Source organism: Ceratotherium simum, chromosome 5 (genome assembly GCF_057802395.1).
Source record: "Ceratotherium simum simum isolate JZ-2026a chromosome 5, ASM5780239v1, whole genome shotgun sequence".
Taxonomy (NCBI): domain Eukaryota; kingdom Metazoa; phylum Chordata; class Mammalia; order Perissodactyla; family Rhinocerotidae; genus Ceratotherium; species Ceratotherium simum.
The window spans coordinates 80,387,148-80,412,056 of NC_141904.1; the positions used below are offsets into that span (position 1 = coordinate 80,387,148).

At 37.5% G+C, this 24,909-nt stretch overlaps 1 protein-coding gene across 5 annotated transcripts in view; it reads left to right on the forward strand.

Moving 5' to 3' along the window:
* The window catches only part of GRM7 (glutamate metabotropic receptor 7), a 442,597-nt gene that overhangs the window by 189,331 nt on the left and 228,357 nt on the right, over positions 1 to 24,909 (forward strand). For all 5 annotated transcript variants that reach the window (XM_087431382.1, XM_087431381.1, XM_087431383.1 and 2 more), the window contains exons 6-7: positions 13,935 to 14,135; positions 22,766 to 22,905. In XM_087431382.1, coding sequence (XP_087287508.1) covers positions 13,935 to 14,135; positions 22,766 to 22,905 — 341 coding nt within the window. The remainder of the gene's footprint in view (positions 1 to 13,934; positions 14,136 to 22,765; positions 22,906 to 24,909) is intronic.

The window sequence follows — 24,909 nt, forward strand, 5'->3', positions numbered from 1 at the left end:
AATCGAGACCTCTAAACAAGCAGAAATCAAATGTGCAACCATGGAAAACTTCATGTTTACAAGAGAGTCATTTGGTGTAATAGTGATAGGAGCCTGTTCTCAGTGCCACTCCTTCCTCCCAGACCTCAGTGTTCTGACAGAGAAACAGCACTACATATTGATTCCTGGTCGAGAGAACATACTTCCCCTTGTGGGATATCATCTGCATCTCACAATGTGCTGTCTACCAGCTGGCGTGCTGAGTCTTTAATAAAGTGTTAGGTCATTTTATTAGACCACAGAGTCTAGATGGAAGGGTATTTGGTAAGACTAGTGAATCCTGTCATATCGCCTTACTATGTTGCTGTAAAAAGAGTTTTTTGGCGAAAAATAGTGATGTTATAAAGTGAATGAGACATAAGTAGGTCCATGGGTGATGGTCCAAGTATGTTTTCAAATCTCTTCTGAGGAGCAGTTTTATTCCTGGACTATTGTAGATAAAAGATACTGCCAAATACATGCCAAATCTATTGAAATAACTGTGAGATATTCCTTCCTTTCTTCTTTACACAGTGACCATGATATACTCATTTAATTCTTTGTGTCTTTGCATAGCCCAAGGCTGGGCTAGGAACAAGTAGGGAAACTGTGCAGGGAGACCAAACTAGGGGAATCAATGAAGGCCTCTGTAATGAAATAACATTTGAGCTAAACTTGGGAGTAGTAGTTAGCCAGAGCAAGAGTGTTCCCAGTAGAAGAGACAGGGAATTAGAAAATGCTTGGCATTTATTTAAAAAAAAAAAAAAATAGAAAAAAGTCATTGAGTATGGAATATAATGAGAAAGGAAATTGGGCTCTAAGATATGACTGAAGGGAGCCAGATCATGCTGGGCCTTGCAGACCATTTTAAGGTTCTAGATGTCAACCTAAGTGAAGTAGGGAACTGGTGAGGCATTTTAATCAAGGGAGTAACACGATCTGGCTTGCAACCTGAAAAGCAGTTTAAAAATGTTAATCTGGCTATTGTATGACAATTGTATTGGAAGGGTGCTAGAACAAGTACTGTGAGATCAGTGAGGAAACCATGGAACAGTCCAGGTGACAAATGATGATGACTTGGAGTCAGGCAATGACTCTGGAGCTGGAGGGAAGAATAAAAGTTTGATAGGTATTTGAGAATCATCGGTTGAATATAAGGAATGAAGGCAGTCATGACTCTCTCATTTCTGGCTTACATAGCTGGATGTGTCAGTCAGAGTCCAAGCAGGAAATGATAGCTCATTCAAACTAGATTATTTAAAGAGAATTTCATAAAGAGACAATGTAAAAATTTTTCAGATGAGTTTTTTAAGATGGCAACAAAGGATAGTCTTGTACATCTGGCCTAGCAACCATTATCACTCCTGGCCTGAAAGGGCAAGCAGAGGGAGTGGTTACCAGAAACCTGAGAGAGTAATTGTAAAAAGAGGCTAATTGACAGGGCAGGTGCCTGACCAATAATTTACAAGACCAAACCATCCTCCTACCCTCCAGTCTCCTGCCTGTTACTCCCATTGCCCAAACCAACTGGATGTCAAAAGGCAGGAGAGCTCTTTGATTCTGTTCATCAAAGTGAGCTTCTTGGGGCACAGGGAATGGTGCTGAGTAGATCTGGGGATACAAACAATATATTCAGTGTAGAAGTTCTAATGTATTTACATGGGCAAGATCTGGAAGCTGAGAAGGACAAGAGTTTAGTTATAAACATATTTAGTTCAATATGCCAATAAGACATCCAACTAGAAGGGTTAAGAAAGCAATTCAATGTATGTCTAGAACTCAGAAGTCTGTGCTGGAGGTACAAAGTATATATATGTCAATAGGTCATAATTAGGGTCATTGGAATAAATATGACTGCCGGGAAAGAGTAAGTGTGAGGAGAAATGAAACATGGGCATCAAACCCTGAGATTGGTACTGTAATGAGAAGAGTGAATACTGTTGGAAGGAAATTCTCCATGGGTCTCTCATATTTCTGCATGTCTCCAAGCAGAGACACTGACTGCCTTTGTTCTAGACTATCTTTTCATGGATATTTGAAGCAATATATATATGTATGCTGATGCTCTGGCTACTGCTATTGCTGTGAGTAGTAAAGCCCTTTGTCTCTAACCCAGGAGTCTCATGTCTTCTGCCAACATCCATGAAACTGTGGCAAGCTAACTGGTAGGCTTGCAGGTATGGTAAAATCTCAGAGCCTTCACAGTTTCTTGACAAACGAGTCAAGATCTACAGGGGGTAAGGAGTTTTTTTACAAGGGGAGAAATAAATTAGAGGATGCAAGTGGTATTGGGGAGTAAGAAGGGCACTGAGATACATGGGTTATTCAAGAAAGAAAGGAATCTCTACTCAGTAGAGCCACAGGGCTCTAATGTTCTCAGTGAACACTCAGTTCCAGAGTGTTCTCAGGAAACATCCAGGTTTTAGTTAAGGAAGTGTTTGAAAACTGGGATACGGTTATATTGAGGAATCATCAATGTGGATTAGGAGTTCCAGAGAGCACAAAGGATTTGTGAAGATGGAAGTAGTTGGTGATTGAACAAGGAAGAAGATGGCATATGGGGGTGAGAGGTTGGCAAGTAAAGGATCATCGGAGAGGGCTGTCCTGTGGACAGTGTCCAGTAGAGCTTGAATGGGAAGCATGAAGGATTTAGTTCTGAGAATGTTCTAGAGGATGGTGATCTCTTAAGCCTATGAAGATTCAGGTGAGCATTGGAACTGAATTAAACAATCAATTCCAGAAGTGGTAAGGTCATTTTTTTAAAAACAACTAACACCTGTCTTGTAAATGGCAGTGACTTTTCTTTCTTTCTTTTTTTTTTTTTTTTGAGGAAGATGATTGTCCCTGAGCTAACTTCTGTTGCCAGACTTCCTCCTTTTTTCCTTTTTTCTCTGCATAGCCCCAGTAAATAGTTGTATGTCATAGTTGTACATCCTTCTAGTTGCTCCATGTGGGATGCCGCCCAGCATGGTGTGTAGCTCTGTGCCCAGGATCTGAACCCGTGAACCCCAGGCCACCAAAGCGGGGCACGCAAACTTAACTGCTACACCACCGGGCCGGCCCTGGTTAAGGTCAATTTTGACCTTCATTTTGCTAATCTATTTCTGACTGTGGGCTTGTGGGCATTGGAATTGATATCAAGTTCCTCACGGTATCTAGCCACATGAAAAATATTAGTTTCTCTTTCATACTACTACCTTTTTATAGATGAAGAAATAAGCTTAGAGAGGGTGTATAACTTTACAAATATAATACATGCAGAGGCAGAATTTCAACTCAGGTTTGTCTGATACCAGCCTCCATGTTCTTAACTCTTGTGCAGTGGTTGGGCTGATTATAGGAGAGGTGGAAATGTCATCACACGTTGGCTTAAAAGTGTTGAGATTTTGAAGGACTTTTCCCCAATTAAATCATATTGGCAACATGTATTTTAATCTAAGCCTGGATTTCAAGACTTTCAGTCAAGAACCTCCCTGGTACTGCTCTACAGAGCGAGGTTTCTACTTCAAGACCACTTAATTACATTTCCTTCCACCGGTACCATGGATTTGGACAGTTGCTCATCAGACAAATCATCAAGTGTGTTCTGACTGATGAACTGTCAATTTCAACCTTCTGGGTAGCAGATAGTTAAGATTTTTTTCCTAGTTAGGTTATCTGTTCTATTTTTCTTAACACAGGCGGAATGTGACATTCCTAAGAACGGCGGTGCCTTCAGAACCTCTGAGTTGAGAATCATATCAACTTTATTTTTCATCAGTTATGAATATTGTTAGCTCAATATCAAGAAACCTATTTATTGTATTTTTGAATAATCATGACTAAATGGTCAAAAATATATATGAAGAGGTATGTGTACATGTGTACTTTTTATTTAGCGTAAAATTAATCTTGACTTCAAAAAAAAGCTAACAGAATATTTTTATCATCTTTATTTGAATAACTTAATTGAAGCCAGTGAAAGCAATGATAAGTACAGTCTTTAGCCATGTAAGAACCCAGTTTGAGAAAAAGATCCCAAATGTCGGGGTTAGTGTGCTGCTATTTTCTGTCTCTGTCTGCAATCGTCTGGTCACCTGAATTAAACTCTCCATCTCAGCCGTCAGCTCTCCAGGGTGAAGGATTGTAACCTTTCCTTTCTACTCTTTTACAGAAGCTACTTGCTCATTATTTTATTTCCCTTTCCAGGATATTCATTCATTCTTTCATCCTTCATTAAACACACATTTGCTGAATGTCCACTGTATTCCAGGCCCTGTTTTAGGTTCTGGGCATATAGCAATGTTTAAGACCAAGACTTGCCTCTGGGGAGTTCAGTGTATATATGTATGTGTATTTTTCCTTTTTATTTACAGTCACTGTAACTGGATACAGAACTCAAATGGACTTAAACAATGGCTTTTTCTTTTTATATAAGTTTCCATTGGACTGATGATTCTGAGAAGTCATTTCAAACTCTCCAGTGGGATCAATTCCCTTATGCCTTTTCTCTGACTTAGGAAGCAAAGGTTCATGGTGCCAGTGACGTGAAATCATTCCACCCCCACAGCATGCCTACCTTGCTTCCAGGAAGTGACGTTAGACCATGGGAGTCAGACGACCCTGCCCATATGCCATAGCATCTGCAATGTACACCCTTAATAAATACCTGGGAAGCAGAATCACCCTGTGTGACCTGAGATGAGGGATGGAAACTGCTTTTCAACAGAAACATTGGAGCGGAGTTGTGAAAAGTGACAGCATGAAAGGATTGTGTATTTATGTCTGGATCCCTAGTCTCGAATAGGGTGTCTGGCACATAGTAGGTGTCACTTAAATGCAACGAACTTCATCTCCTCTACTGTCTTCCTGCCTACTCTCCTTTTCCTTCATCCCAATATTCTTCTTTTTGTTCTTTTTTCTGTTTTTCTTCCTCCTCCTCTTCCTTCTTCTCCCCCTCCCCATCACTCCACTTCCTCTTCTTCTTTCTTTTCTTCATATTCTCTCTCTTTCTTTTTTTCTCCTTTATTTTTGTTTTCATTAACATCATGTGCTCTGTCAAACAAACACAAAAACAGAGATAATATAATGAATCCTCATGTATTCGTCACCAAACCTCAAGATATGGCCAATTTATTTTCACATATACCCCACACATGTTTTTCTCTCACCATTGGCCAATTTAAAGTAAACCCAGACATTTAATTTTTTTAGATACTTCAGTACATATCTTTGAGATAAGTGCTCTCGAAAATATATAACAAATACACACACACATACAAACAAAAAACAATAGTTTCTCATTATCGAATAGTCTCTCACCTCTTTTAGTTTGTTCACATGTGGATCTAAAAGTCCATACACCAAATTTTTTGATATATCTAAGTCTTTTTTTAATCTAAAAATGTTCCTCTCCATTCTTTCTACTTCTTGCCATTTTTTTTTGTTGAAGAAAACAGCTTGTTACTATTTCTCCAGAATTTCTCACATTTGGATTTTGCTCTTTGCATCTCTGCAATGTTGATTTACGTATTTCTTTATTTTCTGTATTTCTTGTGAATTAGTCAATAGATCTAGAAGCTTGATCAGATTTAGGTTGCTCTCTCTCTTTTTTTCTCTTTTTCTCTCTATGTTTCTTTTCTTTCCTCTCTCTTTCTCTTTTCTTCCTCTCTCTCTCTCTTTCTCTGTGTGGCTGTCTGTTTATTTGACAGAATATTTACCAAGTGACACTGTACCTTTACTGTTGCATCATATCAGAAGACACATAAAGCCTGTTTTTTATTTTGTGTGGTGTTGAGAAGTGAGAGTGGATATATTGGGAAAGGGAGTACACTGGGGGAAAAGGAGCTAAGCTAACATTTTTATTTTTACTCTGAACATTTGTGTATTTTTTTGAAGTTTTTAGTTTTACATGCCCCCTCTCTCACACACACACACATAAACAATGCCATTTTCTAAATTAAAAAATAAATGCTAACGTCTAGAGCAAAAAGAGGAGGAGGAGAAAGGGAAAGATTAAGCAGTGGTTCCCGTGTTGTCACCCTGATCTGTTGACTGTAAAATTCCCATCCATCTTTCACCTCATGGTTTGGTAGCTATTGATGGTGATCGCACATGTCTGAGATTTCATCTGGTATCTACATAATAAATTCATTAATTAATATTCTGAAAGTTCAACCTGAATACAATTCCTGGAATGGTATCAACAGAATTTCAGAGGGGCAGAACCCCATTACTAAAGGGGATCTGGCTGAAGAATGGGTTAAAAGGATAGGTGTCTACAGCAGTATTCTTTTTTTTAATCTTTAAGCTGATTCTGGAAAGAATGCTTCACCAATGATTTTACAGTTTACAGAGAAAAAGCAACCAAAACTGTGTAAATAGAAATTTAGCTTAAGAAATCAATGGAGAGAAAATTCTATGAGAGAAATTGAAACTGAATGTGTACTCTTCTTTAAGAAATCACATCTTTTCTTGTTTGGTATAGCAAGCTTTCTTGTGTGAGTTTCAGAAGCAGTATTCTTACCTTTGCTGAATTGGCTGGCGTTACCTACAACAGACTGTTCTTGGAAACAAAGTCCTTAGTTGAGTCTCTCAGAACACTTTCCACACATTTATGGTGTGTGAGCATTGGGGCTGAAACATTCCTCCCTTTAATCCCATGCCATGTGTGCATTGTACGAAAACTACCCCCCATCTCTCTCTGCCCCACCACACACAGGTTTTCTTCATGCATATTTCTTTATTTGCATTTACCTGGAAATTGAAAATGCAATTGCAGAAGAAAACTCAGTTTTAAGTGACAACTAAGTAGCTCTCCAGGAAGCATCCTGCATGGAAAATGGTTAGAATCGAGGGTTTGTGGCTAGACGTTGTTTTTCTCCATTGCTAGAACTCTTTTTAAATCAATAGCAGAGTACTCAATGTGTATCCACCACAGAACATTAGGATGTTAATGCTTTAATTGTAATCAAATTTTGGTCATCTAAGATTGGGAAGTTATCTGGCATGTTTGCTTTGTTTTCTTTGTTCTTCTGCCAGCATTTTGGTGATTTCTCTGGGCATTAACTTTTCCACTCAAGGAGAGGTCAAGGAAGAATACGACGGTGGTTGTCAAAACCGTCCATTTCTTCTTTGCGGGAAACTCTAGTGAAACATTCAGTGGGGATAAGAGGGTGTAAAAATGATGGCTAGCATGAACTTGAGATTATTTGTGGCTCTCAACTCAACTTGAAAATGAAAAGAATTAAAGGGGAAAAAATCCCAGTTCATCACTTCCCATGTGTGGTTATGGAAGGAACAATTTAGCTAATTGTCTATAATGTATAGTGAAGTAACAGAGGCAGGAAATGGATGGCAAATAGAAAAGATAATAGTACTTACCCACGAGAGTGTTGTGAGGGTTAAAAATTAAACTATGAAAAGTGCTTAGCACAGAGCCTGGTGCACAGAATGTACGCAATCCACACATGCCGCCTGTGGCAGTATGACCTTGAACCCATCATTCTCTTCAGTGGCCGCTGCCCCCGTTGAATTCTCAGCCTCATCTACAAACAGAGGCACAACAACACTGAAGGCTTTTTGCCTCAATCCAGACCTTTTGAGTTTCCTTCTACTGATACTTCTTGCAGGCCCTAGGTTCTTACTCTAAGATTTTATAAATGTGGTCACTATAAAAGATGGCAATGAAGTAAATTTCTATAAACGCAGAGTCTTACTTTACCATTAACATTCATCTTATAAAGAGAAAGGTATACCCATGAAGGAAAACAAAAGTTATCCAGTTACCCAAGTTATTTATTTATTTTTAAATTATGGAAGGAACTGCAGTAGCATCTTAATGAGGCTTGCCGGGTAACCGTCGCATTTTTCAGGACCCTGTAACATTTTCTAGCACTCCAGGATATCCGCCCTACTGTCCTTGTATCCTCGTTACTCAGAATCTAGCAGTTTCGTCACAACCAAGATATGCCCCAACTCTATTTTCAAAGTTCCTGTGAGATATTCTTTTCCTGTTTATTAGGATGTTTATCATTTGCAATAGATCCCAGCATTACTATTTTAGTTAATTATATACAGGACTACTCAGGATGTCAGCTTCAAGAAATATTTCAATTTGAGGCTTATCAATAACATAAATTTGTGTAATGCAAGGTTTAAAATCACGGTCAGCACAAGCATGAATAACTTCAGAGAGGTCTTCCCAAAGTAAATAACTTCAATTAATGTTTGAAATCGAAATAAAATTACCATTTTTTACTTCCTTAGAAACATATAGTAAGCATTGAGCCAGTTGTTCAAATGTGCTGAAGCTCTCTGGTGTGTTTTTTGGTCAGCACTAGCAAACCTCTTTGATTTGTTTCCCGCCTACTCCCCACCTCATCTCTTTCTTTTAGTTTCCCCCATTGTTTTGCATTTTCCATGCCTTTTTCCCCCAATAGTTTGATTATGCATATTAACTAAGGCATATATTCTGAGAAAGCAGTATGTTAAGATGGGCAAGTTAAGCAGGTCTTTCAAAGAGAAGACCTCCCCAGCAGAATGAACGCTAGAAATTCTGATAGTGAAAGAGTCTGTGGATTATTCTGGTATAGGGCAGCTGGCAGTGTATTCAACAGAAAGTTAAAAGACTGTGCATTTTGAAGATAAATACTGGACTCTGGATACAAACAACAATGGAGCAGAAAATCAGGAAACTTTAAAAGGTAAGCTTCTTTGAATGCTGGAGAAGTGAAGTTAATGCTTAGGAGTTTTCCTCATTTCATCTAAACATCAGACCTTTTCCTGGGAAACATAATGAAAAGGATGAACTTCATCCAAGAAAAGAATATAACAACATATGATTAATGAGAACGATTGAAAGAACGTGCTGTTAACTGAGATTAATTGAAAAAGGATTTTGTTTTACTTCAATCTATGTTGTTAAAAATATTTCTTAAAACTGCATTTCACATTTTTTGGAGAAAGAGCATGCTTAATGCCAGTCCCTTAGCATGTTGTAAACTGGTACATGAATAAGAAGTGTAGTGTTCAAATAAACCTGGAAAATATTGAGTATCAAGTTTTAATTAACTGGATAAACCACTTAATATGTCACATGGGAAAAAAAGCCAATGTAGGGTGATTCCAGGCTTGGCTAACTCACAACTCAATTGTATTTTCACATCGCTACTACATTTTCATTCTGCTGTCATTTGTATGCTGTGTAATTTCCTCAGGACCACAAAATGACTACAGTAATTGCAGGGTGTGTGTGTGGGGGGGTGCTTTTGATACAAATGAATACATACATCTCTTTTTGAGAGCAAATAAACTTTCTCAGGAGTTCCCCAGCAAACTCTTTTCTTATATCTCATTGGCTATTATTGTGTCCCATGCCTGTTCCTAAATCAGCCCTTGCAGAGGAAATTGAATTGGCTTGGACAAGTCAGGATGGACTCAGTGAGCCTCAAGCGATGTTCGGAACCTCTCACTTTCACCGATGGCCACCAATATCTGAAGAGAACCAGATTTCACTTAGAGGAGAGGGGTGGGTAGTAGATGAGTGACCAGAGACTCTGAAGTTGGCAATCAGTTGTGTCTGCCACACTAGGGGAAAACAAAGTTAGACTATTTTTTTAATGAACTTGCCACTCCTGATTTTCTTGATGTAAGGCTACGTGTTTCAAGTCCTGGTAGTCTCAAAGGCAAATTTGTCCCTTAGCAATATTTAATATGCTAGCGTATCTCAGAGCCTTTAATGTGCTAACATACCTGGTACTCTCCAAGAGAAGCATAAAGCTTGTGATGTTCCACAAATAATGAAATATTTCATTATTTAAAATATTAGTTATTTTTCAAGGCATTCTTCCTAGGATGAATGTCTTTATGAATGCAGTTTAGAAACTGCTCTGCTGAATTATTAGTCTGAACCAATTTCATAGTACATATTTTATAATGGTCATAATGCCCTCAAGATTGCCTTTTTAAGTACTGTAAAAAATAAGGGAAACTTGTAAAGTAATAGGTTATAAAATTAATATTAGAAAATGAATTGCCTTATAAAATAACTATAGTAAAATGTTAACATAAGAATCTAGTTGATAGGTTCACTGTAAAGTTCTTTCAACTTCACACTATGTTTAAAATTTTTCATGATAGAAAGTTAAAAAATAATAAAACAACCATAACAAAACAAAGAATAGCTTTTATGTACTCAACTAAAAACCAGCGAGAAATACATAGCAAAGATAACTGCATTTATAATAGCAAAAATAAATAAAATAGCTCGTCTAACTTTCCAAGAAACACTCAACCTATGTGAAAAGAACTTTAAAACACTATTGAAGGAAGCAGAGTAGACTTGAGCAAATGGGAAGGCACAGATAGGAAGACTCAACTTTGTAAAGATTTCTGTTCTAGTTTATTTATAAGCACAACATAATCCTAATAAATGTACCATCAAGTTGGCTTTTTTTCTTTTCTCAAGCTAGATAAGTGGTTAATAAACAAAAATAACCAGGAGAATTCGAAAAAAATGAATAAGATGGTGGGAGAGGGGCTAATTCTACAGGTTATTACACCAGTTATCAAAATATGTTATAGAGCCTTTATAATTGAAACTTTAGTGTTGGTGCCTGAATAGACCAACCAAACAATAAAACAGATTTTAAGAATCCAAAAATAGACCTAATTACATATGGAAATTTAGTATATAATAAAGGCAGCACTTCAAATCAGTGAGAGAAGATGAACTGTTGTGTATAATGATAACTAGATAGCTATACAGAAAAAAATTTTTTTGATTCATTCCTCACACTGCACATCAGAATATATTCCAAGTAGATCAAACATCTAACTTTAAAAAATAAAATTATACAAGTACTAGAAGAAAACGTAATTGGAATCTTCTGTACCCTGGGAGTGGAGATATTCTTTCTAGCCATAACTGAAAATCCAGAAGCAATAAGAGAAAAAAAAATTGACAAATTTTGTTGAATAAACAATTTTTTAAAATCAAATATAATTTTATTTGGAAAATAAATACCCAAAGAAAGTAAAAGAAAAATTACAAACTGGGAAAAATATTGGCAACTTAATCTGAAAGAGTTAATATATTTAATTAATAAAAAGCTTTTAAAAGTAGAGAAGGAAATGAGCAGCAACTTTTTAGAAAAATTGACTAGATTATAAACAGTTTGTAACAAAAGCAATACAATGGCTTTTAACCATATGCAAAGATGTTAAACCTCCCCTATAATAAGAAAAATGCAAATAAAAATATACTGGTGGCATTTCTCACGTACCTGATTGACAAAAAGCCAAGTTTGACAACATACTCGATTGGTGAAGTTATGGGGAAATGAACACTCTCATCCTTTGTTGGTGAGAGAGCAAAAGAGTGCAACCTCACTAGAGGGGAATGCACAACATATAGCAAAATACATATGAATTTACCCTTTAACAAAGCAGTCTCACTTCTCTGAATCTATCACCAAAATATTCAGACAATAATTGAAAAACACATATATGGACAAGGCTGTTCATTACACTACACTTTTTAGAATGTGAGACATGATTGCTATTCCAAGAATGTTATTTGCATGTTATGGAATAAAGCAAATGAATAATCATAAAGGTATCATTAAGAACCAGGATTTTGGGCCGGCCCCGTGGCTTAGAGGTTAAGTGCGCGTGCTCTGCTGCTGGCGGCCCGGGTTCGGATCCCGGGTGCGCACTGACGCACCACTTCTCCGGCCATGCTGAGGCCGCGTCCCACATACAGCAGCTAGAAGGATGTGCAGCTATGACATACAACTATCTACTGGGGCTTTGGGGGGAAATAAATAAATAAAATCTAAAAAAAAAAAAAAAGGACCAGGATTTTCCTCATGAAAGGAGGTAGAGATGTAAGAGTGTGGAAGTTAAGCAAAAATCCTATACTCCTGAATTTGAATTGGAAGTAGCAATGTAAATTCATGATGAATTTTATCTTTTTTAAAAAAAAAAAGAAAAATCCTGTTCTATACACACTGAAAAGGCCTTGATACAATGACAAGTAGTGAGCATAAGGTTGATTGTATTTAAATGAGATAAATATAAAACACAAGTATCTGCCATATGAGATATTAATGTGTGCTCTGAAAAGGAAAGATACAAATTCAAGTGAACTTAGGATGTTCTGAATTTCCTTCTTGGAGATTATATTTTATGTTATAATATGAAATGCTCTGAAAAAGTCTCTCAGTAAAGAAATCTAAAGATTTTAGATCTAAAGAAATCTAAAAATATTTAACAAGGGTTGTCAGGAACCCTTTGTTTTGCAGAGGAAGGGATTGGGGTTGTAGAATTCCTATTGTTTCTTCATTACACAAATGTGCCATAGAAAATAAGTGAAAGTGAAATACAATCTGTGGATAACTATTTGTCATAGAGGAACAAGAGGTCTAAAGAGCCCCACTGGTATTATGTACTTAATGAATGCATAATTTATTATAAGTATTGTTTAGAATCTATTAGACACTAAATGCTGTGTTTAGTGTTAGGGATATAAGGAATAAAAAAAGAAAAGAAAAAAGTCTGGGAAACAGACTAATAGAACATTAAAATATAGTGCTATTAATTTTATGATAAAGATTTGAAATTTTTATAAAAATCTTTGTGATTGAGGGCCTAAAGGTAGGCAACCATTGGATTGTGCCATGGAGAGAGAATTAAGTTGTCATGGGAGAAAGTGAGGAGGAAAGACATTTTTGGCAAAGTAAAGAGCATGAGCAAAGATAGCTTAACATTAGAATTGATGGTGTTGTCAGGAAAACATAGCCATACCTGTCTGGAACACAAAAATTGTAGGGAAGAGGTGAGGTAGGGTCACTGTAGTGAGAGGAATGTGGGCTTTAGGATCTGACAAGTCTGAGCTGTCATCATTGCTCTACCTACAAATGATCTTGGGAAGGTGATTTAATCTCTATAAGACTCAGCTTTCCCATCTGTATAATGAGGATAAATAATATTTAGCTCACAAAGTGAGGATGAAATAAAAATAATGTATGAAAAGCTTTCAATACAATGGAGGGCACTTAATCAATGTCAGGTTCTTATTGTTATTAGAATGATGAGGGCAAAATGATGAACATTCTCAGTTGTCATGGGAAAGGGTTTGGATTTTATTTTGTAGACAATGGAGGCTCAGAAGAATTCTGAGCATGAGGGTGAGGTGATTACTCTGTAGTTTGGAAAGATGAATATGGAGGAATGAATAGATGAAGGGAGACTTCAAGCATTGCATCTGGATGGAAGATGAGAAGGGTATACATAGGGCATGGGGAGTGTGGCCGAAACATTCAATGTTTCAGAGGTAGAATTGATATAACTTGGCTATTCATTAGATATATGTATGTGAGAGTGGGGAGTGAGAGAAAGGAAAGAATAAAAAATGACATCTGGCCTGAGGATCTAAGTTGCCAGTAATACCAGCAATTGAGACAGACAATGCAGGAGGTGCAGTAGGTATATAGAAGTAGTAATGAGTTCTGGTGTGGAATTTAGTTTGCTTTGTACCATTTTCCTTTTGGCTCATCATCTTTCTAGAGTAAATGAGTTTTAAAGATTTGAATATGGCAGCCCAGTTTCTAATCCAAGCAATCCCTTGATTCTCTGGGACCACTATATTTTGAATAGTATGTTGGCTTATTACAGAAGCCGTCATTGTGATTCTTTGGATTGCTGCTTCTAAAGTTTGTCTAATATATCCAAAAGTTTAGTGTAATGTGCTCCAGAGTCAAATACCAAAAACCATCAAAACAACCTAACATAGTAGCCAAATGTGGGTATGTGGCTTGCACTATTGAACTCCTCAAAGCCTTGTTTCTTTAAGTATAGTTGAAAGTAAATGCAAATTTAGACATTCTACTCAACACCAATCTTTGTGTGTGTGTGTTTCTTGTTTTAATGTGCAGGACAGGAGAGAATTGGAAAAGATTCCAACTATGAACAGGAGGGTAAAGTTCAGTTTGTGATTGACGCAGTGTATGCTATGGCTCATGCCCTTCATCATATGAACAAGGATCTCTGTGCTGACTACCGGGGTGTCTGTCCAGAGATGGAGCAAGCTGGGGGCAAGAAGTTGTTGAAGTATATCCGCAACGTTAATTTCAATGGTGAGTCTCCAAACACCCATGCTTTTTGGGATCCTAAGTGTTGGCATTCTGTGTTTCATAAGTTATGTAGTTGGATTATCATTTACTCTTGAGTATGTGTCAAAACCTGGTTGATTATATAATTTTAAATGACCGAATCCATACATGAATGACTAGTGAGTGAGTGAATGAATGAAAAAATAAATATTTGGTGGTTATGGTTTGTCTTCCTTTTCTTAAAATAGGGCGGTATTTGCACAAAGCCAAATTCTTCCTCAGTGAATATAAGTAGTAATGCGAGGAGGTAAGGGGAAAGGGAAGAGACAGTTGCTTTAGGTACCCAAGTTAATTGAAGTAATGATTATAATTTGCTATACCACCCTCATTTCAGATTGCAAACATTTCTCAAAGTATAAAACTCTGTTAGAAATTAGTTACCTAAAAGTGGTGGGCAGAGATGGGTGGGAAAATGAGTAAGTAGGGTAGAAGGCGTGAGGTAGAATTACCACTTGTCTGATAATAACTTTTGTATAGTCGTGACTCTTATAACAGTTTAATGCTTCACATACCAAAAACTAAATAATTAAAATAAACCTGAATATGGGTTGTATTAGGGTTCACTGGAGAGACAGAACCAATAGGGTATATAAAGATATAAAGAAGAGATTTATTATAGGAATTGGCTCACACGATTATGAAGGTAGGGAAGTCCCATGGTCTTCCGTCTGCAAGCTGGAGAACCAGGAAAGTCGTTATAATTCAGTCTGAGCAACCAAGGCCTAAGAATCAGAAGGCTCCTGGTCTAAGTCCTGATCTGAGTCCGAAATCTTGACAACCAGGAGCTCCAATGTCTGAGGGCTGGAGGAGATGGATGTCTCAGCTCAAGCAAAATGAATTCACCCTTTCTCCCGTTTTTGTTTCTAATCAGGCCCTCAAGAGACTGAATGATGTTCATCCACACTGGGGACAGACTATCTGCTCTATTCAGTTCACCAATTGAAATGCTAATCTCTTCCAGGAACACCCTCACACACATACCCAGAAATAATGTTTTACTAGCTATCTGGGCATCCTCAGTCAAGATGGCACATCAAATTAACCATCACATGAGTGTAATACAAAAATTCATGCGGACAATAATAAATAAACCTAACTATACTACAAATGAATAACATAACCACACTGAAGGGGTTGAGGAATGAAAAATGAGTACAAGTAATTTTAGAAGACTGTATTTGATTATATACTATAAGACTAAAGACAAAAATAACTATACACAGATATTGCACAGTAGCTAGTAAATTTGTGGGTTGTTTTACAATTATGAAAATAATTTATGTACGTAAGAGGACTGAGAGAATAATCAAACATATTGTAGATGAGAGCCAGGTTTCTCACTGTCAGAGAAATTACTAATAAGAATGGTAGAAAGCTAGAATGAACCTTGTTGTTGTATTAGAATAGAAGTTATCAACATAAACTCATGGCTCTTAATATACATGGAGATGGTAGATATAGAAATAAATATGTGTATGTAGTATATGTATATACCTATACTGCCTAGTTCTGTCCACTGAGAGGGCCTAGGAGCAATGACACTCTGGTAGAAATGACTATACCTAGTATCCACATCTTATTTATAAATCGCATTGAACTAGGGCTCCCTAGAGAAACTATTGATTCAAGGGCCAGGCAGGGAAAGCACAAGATGAGCTTGAAGCATCATGTTGTGCCAGAAAGTAAGAAAGTGCTCAAAAACTGATGGGGTCATGTTGAGAGGGCCCAGGAACCAACTTGAAGGAGATCCCACTGGCCAATTCTGGGACAACAATGGATTAAACTCATAAAATAAAATAAGTGTCAATAAGTCCATACTGATATAAATAAATAATTGAATTGAATACATAAATGCAGGAGAAGGGACAGCATAATAGAATGATGGAAAGGTGGAAATATAAAATCACCATTTTGCAAAGATGTCAGTAGTAATTGTTTTAGGCAAGAATCATCAATGGATGCTAAAATTATTGGGCTAAAGTATGATGAGAAACAAGATATTTGCATAGTCTCCAAGTGTCTTCTCTCAAGAAACATATTAATTACAAAGGGGAAAAGAGTAGCTTTGAAGTGTAAAAACCTGGAAGACAGCACCTTAACTGAGTGATCAAGGTTAACATCACCAGTAATGAGACTAATCGACATCATGCGTCTCTTGATAAGATACCCTGGGAAGGTTACAACATCACTTCTGAAGTCTTATTGCCAAAAATATATAATCTCAATCTAATCATAAGCAAACATCAGACAAATCCAAATTGAAGGACATTTTACAAAATAACTTGCTAGTGATCTGCAAAAGTGTCCAAGTCACGAGAAAGACAGATAGTGGAATTGTTCCAGACTGGAAGAAACTAAGGAGACATTGCTATTAAATGCAATGGGAGAACATTGATTGATCCTATGGCAGAAAAAGGACCTTAATGGGACAATGGAGAAATTTTAATAAAATTTTCAGATTAGTATTAAATAGTATTATATCAATTTTAATTTCCTGGTTTAGATAATTATATTATGGTTAAAAAAATCTTCTTGCTTCTCTCCTCGTAAATAATAACCCATTTAAATATACAATATTGTATCCATCATTCAGGAGTTGCCTAGTATCTGGATGAAGAAGAACCACATCCAATTTTGGAACCTACAGTTTCTTAGTTAAGATGGAGGCAAAAATGACTGTATATAAAACAGAAAATAGTTGAACTACAAATTATCTTTTTATATAGTTTCTTTCTGATCTTACAGACTCTCCTAAAAAGTATAACTAATTTTCCCAGAACCAAACATATAGATTTCATTATTTATCCAACACTAAATTGTAAATGCTGGCGTCAGTTTTTAGGCCTTGTATTCTGGTCCATGGATGTGCATGACCATTGTTACACTAGTGACAAAAAAATACATTTTGAGAATATTCTTGATGATTCTGCCCTGAATCTTCTTCCAGGTAATGTTTGTAGATTCATTTTTTCAAGATGGTCTTGTCCAACAATGAGCCAGAGTTGCTGAGCTTCTGACTGGAGACAGGGCTTATGTTTATCAAATGATTCCTGTGTGCCAGAAACTATGCTAAGTACTTTATGAGGGTTGACTTACACAATATTTAAAACACTAAATAGTTTAGATACTATTATTGTCCCTTTTTTTTTTAACAGATAAGGAAACTGATTCACAGAGAGATTAAGAATCATGATGTTCAAAGCCACACAGCTAGGTAGTCACGATGGTACACTTGGCACCTAGGGTACCTAACTCCATGGATGCTCCCTTGACTATTATTCTTTAAGGGTCCAAGAGGAAGGACCTACTGCATCATTCTACTGTTCCATCTTAGAATGGATGCCCTATGGAAGGTCACAAGCAGGGCCAATTGTTTCTCTTTGTCGTCATTGCATTGATGCTCTCTGGTCAATATAATCTTCTTTTCTCTGAGGACATTTTTTCTGCCATATGGAGACTTCTACCTTAAGGAGACTTCTGGCTCCTGGGACACTGTGACATTGGTTGATGGCGGGGCTCAACAGTTTTGTAAAGCAGAGACCCTATACTAGATTTAATTAGTGGATTCCATGTCACTTTAAGTGAGCAACTGTTAGAGTGAAAAGAAACTCGACATTTTTTACTCACTCAATTTCCTGATTTTTCTGTAAAGAAATCAAATCCTACAGAGGAGAAAATATTTGTTTGAGACTTCACAGCTAGCAAGTGATGAAGACAGATCTAGAAGCCAAGTTTCTTTCTAGTCCGTTGTGAAAAATTTAGCCTTTCTTTTGCATGTAGGAGAATTTTGATTTTTCTTTGTCTCAATAAGCTTAATTGTGCTCTTCTGTTACTTTAATACAAACTTTTCTGTACCCCTGAGAGTTTTATTCTAGACCAGTAGAGTATAATTTAGTAACTCTGAGCTTCACATTTCCCAAAGCATCAATTTAGGAAATTATAATAGAATGCCCTAAAACTATTGCTACAGCTTGGTCAAGTACTTAACCTCCTCTTTAGCACCAAGATAAAAAATGGCTGATTTGTCTTCATTACTTCTGGTTATTTTATCCTGCATCCCAAATGAATGCAATGACCTGAGTCTAAATTTGTTTTAGTTATCTCTGTGTTGGCCCACCCAAGCAGGCGTCAATACTTATAGATGTAAATTTAACAAATTGGTTGTCCTGGATACAAAATCTTAGAGAATTGCTATATAATGAAGTATTTACTCTGAAGTTTGTCTGTGCCTAGATTTATTAGTTTCCAGAAAACAAATTGGGTTGGGGTTTGTTTTGTAAAGATGGTACATCACATGTGCTTTCCGTGAAACATGAAGTTAGCTTTCCTTTATGAAGAGGTGAGATCTGTTCCCTCTCCTTAAATCTGAGTGAGCCTGTGACTAATGTGGAAGTGACACTATGTGACTTTTAAGACATAAAAGGTAATAGGGCTTCTGCCTGATTCTCTTGGGACATTTGTATTATGAACACAGCTACCATGTTGGGAGGAAGCCAAACGGGTGGGCCACGTGTGGATATTCCATCCCCAGCGCCAGCTGAGGTCCCAGCTGATAGTCAGCATCAGTTGTCAGACAAGTGAGCTGCAAGCTCCCCTGGCTGACATGAGTGGACCAGAGTAGTGCTGTTCTCACCGAGTCCTGCTCAAAACTCAATACAGGCTGTCATTATTTTGAGCATTAAGTTTTAGGGTGAGCAGCAATAGATAATTGGAACACAAATCAATGCAGCATTTCTGGAATCTCTGCATGGGGTGGCAAAACAGGAGAGAAAACTTGTAAATACTTTGATACAGAGGATGATTTTATTATCTGCACAATCTAGATCCCCAATCCTTCTCTGTCCAGGAAGAGAGGAATTTCATTGGGATACTTGCACCCGGCAGGGATTTCAGACTTGAGTACATTCTGTCATCCATCCTCTCCTCTCAGTGTCTCACCTTTCTCTGTTTCCTTTTACATTACTGCACTTGCATCCTGGCCCTGAAACCTTGTGGACAATTCTGCTGGTGATTACTTCTCCTTTGATAACTTCTTTTTCTTCTCTGCACTTCTTTGATTTTTTTTTTTTTTAATATAGAGTTCATTGAACACAGTCCCTCTTTTTCTCTTTCAAGAAGTTAAGGAGATCTGTTAAAAAGGAGTGTAGAAAAAAACTGGAAATAATAAGCCAGTTGCATTATAGAATCCATAAAAAAGATCAAAGCTACACAATATGCTATTACAAGTCATCACTTAGATAAAGTATTCAGCTCTTCTGCCTTAATTTTTTTTAAAGCATAAACTTTAGTGAGAAAGGAAAGGGCACAACAAGAATCGTTTCTCCTAACAAAGATTGTAAAAAGGGAGAAAGATTAGGCGGTGTGTCCCATTCTGATGAATATTTAGCTGGTTAGCTTGAGATGTTTGGAGCCCCAGGCCTCCAATATCATTCCTCTCAAAGACTATGAAAAACTCAAATCATATTATTTAATAACTAGAAGCTATAGAATTACAGCAAAGCACAACATGAATCCTAGTATCCAATATGAAAGAAAAGAAAGGTGAGTATCTGAATATTAATGTCTTCCTGAAAAATGATAGGATTCTTATTTTCTTGCTAATAACATGTAAAATCTAGATTTCATTTCTTTTCCTTGTATACTTGGAAGGCTCGCTGAGAGCATAAAGCCAATATTAAAAACCTGTTGTTGTTATTGATGTTGGTTCTCTTTCTCTCCCTGTGTGGGAAGCCTTGTGTTGATTCCTATACAGAAAAGGCTTAAGAGATCCCTATTGTGACAGAGTGGGTGCCTTTGTGGGTTGTGGAGATAGCGTCTACGTAAAGCATAGGAGAAACAAATTGAAATGGTGCCCTTGGCCACACACAGATTCAGCCACTGACTCAAGTTGGTGGGACCAAAGCAACACTGCTCAGAGATCAGTTTCCAGTCCATTGTGAAAAATGGAGTAGAGTGGGCTAGTGCTGCTGTTTAGAAAATAAAAAATCTTTACACTGATGGAGAAATTTAAATTAGATACCAGTTAGGAGAGACAACTTTGGTGCGTGGGAAAAGACTGTATATCTGAAGGCATGCATTCTGGTTCTGAGATATCAGCAAATAAAACAATGATGAAAATAGAAATTATAAAAAGTCATTACCAACTATTGAACATTTATTATGTAAAAGGCAAGGAACTAAGTGCTTTACATACATTATTACGTTTAATCCTCACTCTAAGTCTATGAGAAAGGTATTATTAGTGACAATCATAAGTAGAAGGAGATCAAATAATTTCAAAAAGTCACACATATAGTAAGTGGTAAACCTGCAATTTAAACCCGTCCTAGGAGATTCCAAAGTGAGTTACTAAGCACTATTCTAGTTTAATTAGCTGAGTGGCCCTGGGCCAGTGACTTCTCTTCTCTGAACCTATGTAAACTTACCTGTAAAATTAGGAGGTTTGATGTTCTGTGTTCTCCAGTTCTGTATTAGTTTCCTATTGCTACCATAAAAAATTACCTATATTTAGTGGCTTAAACCACACAAATTTATTATTTTATAGTTCTGTAGTTTGGAAGTCTGACACAGGTCATATTGAGATCTAGTTGAGGTGAAGGCAGGGCTTACTTCTGGAGGCTCTGGGGAGAATACGTTTTCTTGCCTTGTCTGGCTTCTGAAGGCTGGCTGCACTCCTTGGCTGGTGACCTGTTCCTCACATCAGTCCAAGCTCTTGTTTTCATCATCGCATCTCCTCCTTCCTCCTTTGACTCCTGCCGCCTCTCACTTATAAGGAGCATTATGATTATACTGGGCCCACCCAGATTCTCCAGGATAATCTTCCCCATCTCATGATCTTTAATCACATCCGCAAAATCTCTTTTGCCATGTATGGTAACATTCACAGGTTCTGGAGATTAGGACATGGGCATATTTGGGGAGCCATTCTTCAGCCTACCATAAACTCTAATTTTGTTCATTTTTAATACCAGAAGTATCGTAAAATCCTGTACCCGATAAAATCCTGTGCCCGACAGTTGTAGGACGGTGTGGAGTTCTTTAGCTGCCCTATATTCTGTCTATAATGTTGGACCCTCCTCTTCCACTAGAGGTAAATTTCAGCACAGGATTGTAACTCTGTATGCTTCCTGTGACCCAAAATATTGTCTCTCTTTCTGGACTCTTTTTCTAGCTTCATTCTTGTGTTGAGTGGTCATTGGTGTGGGGCCACTCCCAGCATCATGCCTGCTTCCTTAAGTGTAGGCATCTTTTTTTTTTACTGTTTTAAGCATACTCTCTCCTGTCCAGTTAGCATGCCATACTTTTTCTTTCATCCATGTCATTATTGCAAATATCATATTGGCCCAAATTCAGCAGAAGCTAATGACTTTGCTAACCAGATGCAGAGCTCTGCCACAATTAGTTTCTTAAATTTTTACTTAGAATTCTCAAGAGTGCTTCATGCTCATTACCTAGGACTTACTCTGCCCCTCCCCCCCAAAATAGCAAACTTCTGTACTCAGTGATTCTGTTTCAGCCTGTAAATGATCTGTCAACTTCCTTGTAAGTGACAGGAAATTGAGCATTGTTTTCTGCTAAGAATATTGACCCGATATTAACCTATAGGTGGAGCAGATACCGGTCACATACCCTGAGACCAGTGGTATTTTTCTTGTTTTCAAGCCATCATGAGAAAAATAGCACTCAGTTACCAAACTTTTGGTAATTGTAACTGTTGCTGAAAGTAACCAAAGCTCACGTCTTCCATTCTCTGCTTATGGTTTGCCAATTGTTCCATATGGTTAATATTAGGGAACTTTTAACTCATATCCAACTTTCAATTTATTTATATATATATATAAAATAGATGGGAAAAAGAGAATATATATATTCCCAATAAATGCATTTGTCTTTTAAAATTGACTTCAATGTCTAATTGTACCAAAAAATTGGTTTCATCTTAAGATGGATATTTTAAATAAGAACTGAATGGGAGATTGAGAAAGAGACCAGCATTTATTAAACATTTACCAGGCACACTGCTAAGCATTTTAGACTGGTTATCATGTAAAGTAAATTAGAATTCATCAGCAAAAAATATTTCTAAATGGAATCAATATCCTAGTACATATTTAAGTGAACTTTTGTGCTTGTTTGCTTGTTTGTTTTTTTAATTCTCTTACATTCCCCTTTTAAAACTTATTTGTTTATTTATTATTTTTGAAATGGTTCTATACTGACCAAAATTTAGTGTTAGTTAGAAACTAAAATAATAATAATAATAAAACATAAAGTTATGTCTGGAAAATAATGCATTTAATTTTTATTCCTCACAAGAGGGAAACAGTAGAGTAAAATATTAAGAAATATTAAACAATTGAACTGCTCAAAGGAGGAGGCAGCGTTGTCTTCTACCTTCTATAATTAGCATCTGTAGGCCCTATGATGACTTGCCCATGAGTTTCAGGGACCATTTGGGAGGAACCTATTAAACAATGGGGTTATCTACTAATCAAACCTTGCTCATCAACAGGTTTCCAGACCACCATTCATGGCACAAGAGATAGAAGGAATCTTTTTAACTCTAAAATCTTTCATTTTCTTGTTTTCCTCAGGTAGTGCTGGCACCCCGGTAATGTTTAACAAGAATGGGGATGCACCTGGGCGTTATGACATCTTTCAGTACCAGATGACAAACACCACCAACCCTGGTTACCGTCTGATTGGACAGTGGACAGATGAACTTCAGCTCAATGTGAGTTCTAATGTTCCTCTTTGCTTGTGTGATGAATGAACAGACTTAGTTGGCTCAATTAGGCAAACGTTTCTTGTTTGTATGTTTGTGTCTGTACACAAGTGAACATGCAGCTTGTTACAGGGATGAGCAAGGGCTGATAATCAATAATATAACAATGATAGTGATGATGATGATGATGATGTTAGGGTATGTCTTCTGAGTTTATGCCAGACATTGTGCTCAGCACCTATGTGAATGATCTCATTTAATCTGAGGCTCAGATTGCTTATCAAACAAGGACCAGCGAATACTTTAATACTTGCACAAGATCCCTCTCTTGGTCGGACTTTTCATCCTTCCTTCCTTCTTTACTTCTTTATCTGGTGGTATGTTTTATTATTTTTTTTAAATGCATTTTAGTGGATCACTTTGGTTTAACTGAGAGTCTCTGAGTAATTGCAGTGTTAGTTAATTTCCATAATCTCTCGCTCTTTCTGTGAAATGTGACCTTGAGTAATCAGCCACTTCCTTGTGCAAGGTAATGTCAACGTTCACCAGCAAGAGACCATCAGGAGCTCATCCGTCGTCAGCATAGTTAGGTTTATTAAACTTACCGCATGAAAGACAAGCTCCTGCCGGCAAAACTCCTTCAGGATGGAGGACTTTGGATGGGATTTATTATAGAGTTTGGGCTGAGTTGGGTGATTCTAGGGAAGTTTAGGGAAGTAAGGGCCAGTTTTGTGTTGGGTTCTCTTAGGAAGTGGTAACAGTTTGATGATTATATGTATTGGAGATTTTTATCTAGGAGATGGGAGGATAAAAGCTAGGCAAGAGGTGTCACTTGCAGAGAAACAGTAGGCGCTTAGGTGAACTGGACAAGGGAGATGTTGAGTTGTTTTTGAGGTTGCAGAGTACTCTTGTTTCTGTCTAGTTTCAGACGTGATATCAGAGTGGCCTTATTTCTATCTTGTTCCATCACAGTCATAGAGTGGCCTTGTCTGATTATCATTTATGTTCTGCAGAAGTTGTTTATGTTCTGTTTGGAATATGCCTTCCTAGTTGTTAGCTGACAGCTGTCCTGCCATTTTTTTTTTCTTTTTTTACTTTCTTAATATTTCAGGTTCAACATTCAATAGTGAGCTTCTAATAATACTTACAATTCAGAATTATTTGGAATTATTGTTAGTTTAAGTGAATATACTAGTCTTCCCAGAGAGAAAAGAACATGGGCCAGGGCAGCTCCACCCTGGCTGGGCCCAGCACAGCTGGAGCTCAGCACATCACGCATGCCCTGTTTTTCCACTCCTCCAGGGAGAGGGCTTAAATAAGCCAGGACTCAGCCTGGTGGATGGGGTCCTGAAGCCTAGATGGGGAGAAATTGGAGAAGTAGGGGTGCTGCTGGGCCTTTTCTTCTGATACGTGCTGGATGGGGTTACACTCCAAGAGGTTCTGCAGCAGGTCCCACCCTGTGGCATTGAGCTTGGGTACAATGTTCACCAGAGACGTTGTGGCTGGGCACATTGGGGAGGGCTTATAAATCTGGTAGGCCTTCCCAGGTCCATAAATATACCTTGAATTTATAGTATATGCAAATATGATTTTCTTTTATCCAGCAAGTCCCTCCATTACTCTGGATTCTCCAGAGAAACAGAACCAATATAACAGATAAATAGACAGACAATAAAAAATTAGCTCACATTGTTATGAAGGCTGAGAAGTGCAACTGGCAAACCAGATACCCAGGAGAGCCAATTGGGTGTAAGTCCAGCCTGAGACTGAAAGCAGGAGAAGACTGATGTTCCAGCTCAAAGATAGGCAGAGAGAGAGAGAGGTTTCTCTCATACTCAGCCTTTTTGTTCTATTCAGGCCTTCAATGGATTAGTTGAGGCCTGTCCACATTGGGGACATCAATCTGCTTTACTCAGTTTACCAATTCAAATGTTCATCTCATCCAGAGACACCCTCACAGACACACCCAGAATAATGTTTAACCAAATATATGGGCACCCCATGGCCCAGTCA